The 4,576-nt window shown below is 31.8% G+C and overlaps 1 protein-coding gene across 1 annotated transcript; it reads right to left on the bottom strand.

Moving 5' to 3' along the window:
• Positions 1,391 to 3,232, bottom strand: LOC107625662 (L-type lectin-domain containing receptor kinase VIII.2). The gene has a single exon (XM_016328357.2). The coding sequence runs from the start codon at positions 2,913 to 2,915 to the stop codon at positions 1,830 to 1,832; it is 1,086 nt and encodes a 361-aa protein (XP_016183843.1). The 5' UTR covers positions 2,916 to 3,232; the 3' UTR covers positions 1,391 to 1,829.

Here is a 4,576-nt window from a genome sequence, read left to right as displayed (position 1 = left end):
GGTTTCATAAAAATTTTTAAAATTTTAGTTTTAATTATATAATTTTTTTAATAATTTAACATTAGTAAATTTTGTAATATATAAGTATGTTATTATAAAAAATAATTATACGATTGATTAGACACAATTTTTTTCATAAAAAAACGTGTTTTAACAAAAAATTAATAATTAAAATAATTTTTTTTCCTTATGAAATACACGTTTTTGTTATGTGTAAATGAGCTAGATTGAAGGCACTTCAAGCACCCTCACTACCATCTTTGATCTCTGCAGTCTAGATGAAAGAGGTCGGAGACGGTAATGAGAGAAGCTTTAAATGTCTTCACGTCAACTCCAAGACGGCGGTTATTAGGGGTATTCGCAAGAAAAAAATATTTTATAAAAGTACTGAAAGAGGTCGGAGATTGTAGTAAAGGTGCTTGAAAAACCTTCACGTCAACTCCAAATTGGCGGTTAGGGTATTCGCAAGAGAAAAAATATATTTTATAAAAACACTTTTATTTGAAAAACATGTGAAAAAATAAAATTGAAATTAATGCATTAAAAAATATTGAGAATTTTGAATTTATAGAAAAAAATGAGAAAAAACTAGTGAAGAGACTAGTTTGGTGCACGACATTCAATTTTAGGGACTAAAATGAGTCACTTAATGCAAAGTGAGGGACTAATTTAGTGCATATACAACCATGAAATAATGGATGACACGTGGACGATTACTGTTGCGACACGTGGCACAAACGGACACGTGGTCAAATAACATTGTGACACGTGACACAACTATCCACGTCAACATGCCACGTGTCACTGTTTACCACATCATCATATCATTACCTGTGGCCAAATCATGAAGTGACACGTGTCACTTACAGTCCACGTCATCATACCATGTCATCACGTCGTTAATGAAAAATGAGTCAGGGACTAATATAGTGCATTTTTTTCAATCTCAGGGACGTAATTGGTACAATTGGAATCTCAGGGACGATTTTAGTGCACGACGCAAATCTCAAGGACCATTTTGGGGTTTAACTCATCATGATCATCATTATCATCATCATTACTCATTACTATTGTTATTACTTATTACTATTCACCCTCATAATGGATCAAATAAATTAAAAAAAAAAAAAAAGAAAAAAAAAGTTTCCATCATAAGACATTCCAGCAAAGCAAGACCAATTTATTAATACATGAAAACAAATCAATAAATAATTACACACAGACTGTTTACTTGTCATCATCATCATACAATAAGAAAATGTGTCAGCAACATCACACATTGTATACATTCCAGCAAAGCAAGACCAATTTATTAATACATGAAAACAAATCAATAAATAATTACACACAGACTGTTTACTTGTCATCATCATCATACAATAAGAAAATGTGTCAGCAACATCACACATTGTATTAACAACTTCAATAATTTAAGCATGTTTCAATTAAAGAAACCATCCTTTTAACACAGTCGGAAATCTCAATCTGAATGTGCTCAGCAATACAACAACATAGATGAAAAAGACCAAATTAGACACGGCCCTTTAGCATACATATTACTAAAATACAACAACAAACCTTAAATACAAAAAAGTAAACACTAAAAATTTACAAAACACCATGCCTATTTAGTTTCTGGTTTTTCCTTTTTGTTTTTTATTTTTAGTTTTTATTTAGTGTTTTTGTTTTTACTTTAATATTTTGTGAAAAACAAATTACTTTTTGTTTTTGTTCACAAAATATTAAAAATTAAAAACATTAAAACTAAAAATAAAAAATAAAAAACAGAAACCAATAATGCTTTTCACACCTCAAAAGATCTACTACTACTAATTCTTACCATCTTCTATGGTCTTATTATCTACAACAATTTTAACTTTCCTATATTCAACATCATGTTGCATAACACATTCTTCAGGCACCACAGGTCTCCTATTACCACCAAATATGGTCCACAAATAAAGCACAACAAATGCTGTCAATGCTCCACAACCAGTACCAAATATCATTGCAGAAAGAACCTTCAAAATGCAATCATCATTCCTTGGTTTATTATTAACCACAGGATTCTTACCCTTACTTGAGGTCTTAACAAGTACCTTTGGATCTAGAGGCTCTGAATGCATAGTGTGTGGGAATTTCCTTACAACAAAGCTCCATGAATACAAGAACCATGCTTGAGATTCATAAGAAGATGAATCATCCAACAACTTCATAGGACTAAGACCAACAAAAAATTGTTTCTCCTTCAACACTTCTGCTAAGTCAATTTTGTGCCAGAGAAATGGATCATATGGCTTTGTGTTACCATGTTGACTCAACCTAACTTCTAACTGCCTTGAACTTGCAACATAATCAATCCAAGCATGAAACTTTTCTCCATTTTTAGCAACCCAATTGAAAGACTTGTTAGTGGCTCTAGCTGGAATAACTGGGTCACCGACATTAATGGCCACACTACAACTTACATGACCACCCTTTGTTGAAGGACTAAACTCAACACCGACAACTCCAGATTTTCCATTTTTCAACAATGAAGGATACCCAGAAGAACTTTTCTCAAAAAAATCACTTTTTGAACCATTTGGAACCATAACAAAAGCCAAACCACCCCTATTGTACAATGGCGTTGAAAATGTAAAGTAAGTCGAAAAAGACGCTAATTGCTTTGGTTTACCTTCAAGAAGCTTGATGGGTCTTTTGTACATGACCTTCCCAGACCCAGATAGCTGAATCCCAGAGCCACCATTCATAACCTTTGAACCACCAAAGAGAGCCACATTGGACTTAAATTTTGGATCTTTCTCAAATTCAGCAAAGGAGAACAATGGAATTGGGTCAAAAGCTTGGGTTTTTAGGAACAAAATGGTTAAAGTTAAGGCCTTGAAGTAGGGGGAAGTGGTAAAATGTGCCATAATTGAAATGGCTGGAGTTAAGATTGAACCAATCTTTGATGGGTTCTGTGAGTGAAGAAAACTCTTAGGTTTGGTGGGTTGATCCCATTTGGTGGAATTGGAAATTTTTTATGGCCTTGGTATTTTAGGGTTTGAGAGTGAGAGGAGAAAGAAGAAAGAAAGAGAGAACGAAAGAAAGAAAGAAAGAAAGAAGAGGAAGCAGAGGAAGAAAGTAAAGAATATTGTTGAGATTGGAGGTTGAGAAAATTAAATACGTTTTACTGGTTTGTGCACACTTTTTGATGACTCACCTTTTTTGAGTTCTTTACATCAATGCCATTGCCATATGACCAAGGGAATACAATAATTAATAATGGTGGCAAGGTTTTTTGCACTTTGAGGCTTTGCTTTTGCAATATTTCCAATGTTGACTCCAATATCTTATGGAAACACGGGTTTCCAAGAGCGGGCTCGTTCCGTATCCAAGGCATAATTTGTTAAATTTAAATTTGCTTTTTTAAGTTGATATTATTTTTAGATCGAGTTTGGATTATATTTTGGATCATATTCGANTATGATATAATGTTTGTTAAATTTAAGTTTTAAAAGTAAATCTTTATTGCTAATTTTATATTTAGTCACGAATAAATTATAACTCAAATAATATAGTCTTTACATAATCACTTAAAAGATTCATGTTTCATTTTTAATCCTAACTTTAAAAAAAAATTATATTTAATCAATCTGATTTATCTCGACTTATTTTAGATCACTTTTAAATTGGATCAAAATAGACCCATGACCTTTAAAAACTGGATTTAGATCTAATTAAATTTAATTTTGTGTGACCATAAACACCCCTAAAAATACATATCTTTCCTTTTTCATCTAACTATGCTTTTTTTTTTCTCCCTGGATTTTGGCGTCATTAATCGTTATGGTCCACTTTCTTAGTTGTTATGTTTGTTGATTTTAGGTTGTGAAATGATATAATGAAGCCTTCCTTTTCTAGCAGGCTAATGCTTATGGGAAAATGCATGTTGCAATTAAACTCTTTCAAGTTTTAACAATTTTATATTTATATTTTTACTTTCAGACTTACTTCCTCTAACATTTACAATTTAAGGAGTCTTATTTAAGAATTTAAGGAGTCTTACTTAATATATGAGTAATATTTTACATAGACTCTCAAAAAATTAGTTGCTTGATGAATTTATTTCTTAAAAAAATTAACTAGATTTTTTGTCTCCAAAATTTTTAGATATTTACTAGATATAGATATGTTCTATGACAGATTTGACCGATCAAAATCATATTTTTTTTTCTACGTGAAAATTGATGATGTAATATATCAAATAAAATGATAAACGTCGCTCTCAGTACATTTTAATTCCTTGTACACGTGGCTAATACGACATCGTTTGGTGACAACTTTAAAGAACGTTGTTTTGAATGGACGTATTCTTTTTCAAACTTTGGTGCTTGGATGCTCATATACGACAACGTTTTAAAGGGGTCCTTATATAAGTTTGGAGTTTCTTATTCAACCTTCCTCCAACATAATTCCAAACTAATTTGTCCCATGTATTTTCGATCAGAGTGACCAAGACTGGCAAAAGAAAATTGGTAATGGCAAGTGAAGACAGCACATCAATAATAAGTAGGAGACAAGGTGTGAGACC

The sequence above is a fragment of the Arachis ipaensis genome, chromosome B02, assembly GCF_000816755.2.
Source record: "Arachis ipaensis cultivar K30076 chromosome B02, Araip1.1, whole genome shotgun sequence".
NCBI classification, from domain to species: Eukaryota; Viridiplantae; Streptophyta; class Magnoliopsida; order Fabales; family Fabaceae; genus Arachis; species Arachis ipaensis.
The sequence above is the reverse complement of the archived record's forward strand: the minus strand, read 5'-3'. Positions and strand labels throughout refer to the sequence as shown.

What these genes read in the sequence shown, in the direction of transcription:
- LOC107625662 (XM_016328357.2), bottom strand. Translation starts at nt 2,915, where the DNA reads ATGGCACATTTTACCACTTCCCCCTACTTCAAGGCCTTAACTTTAACC.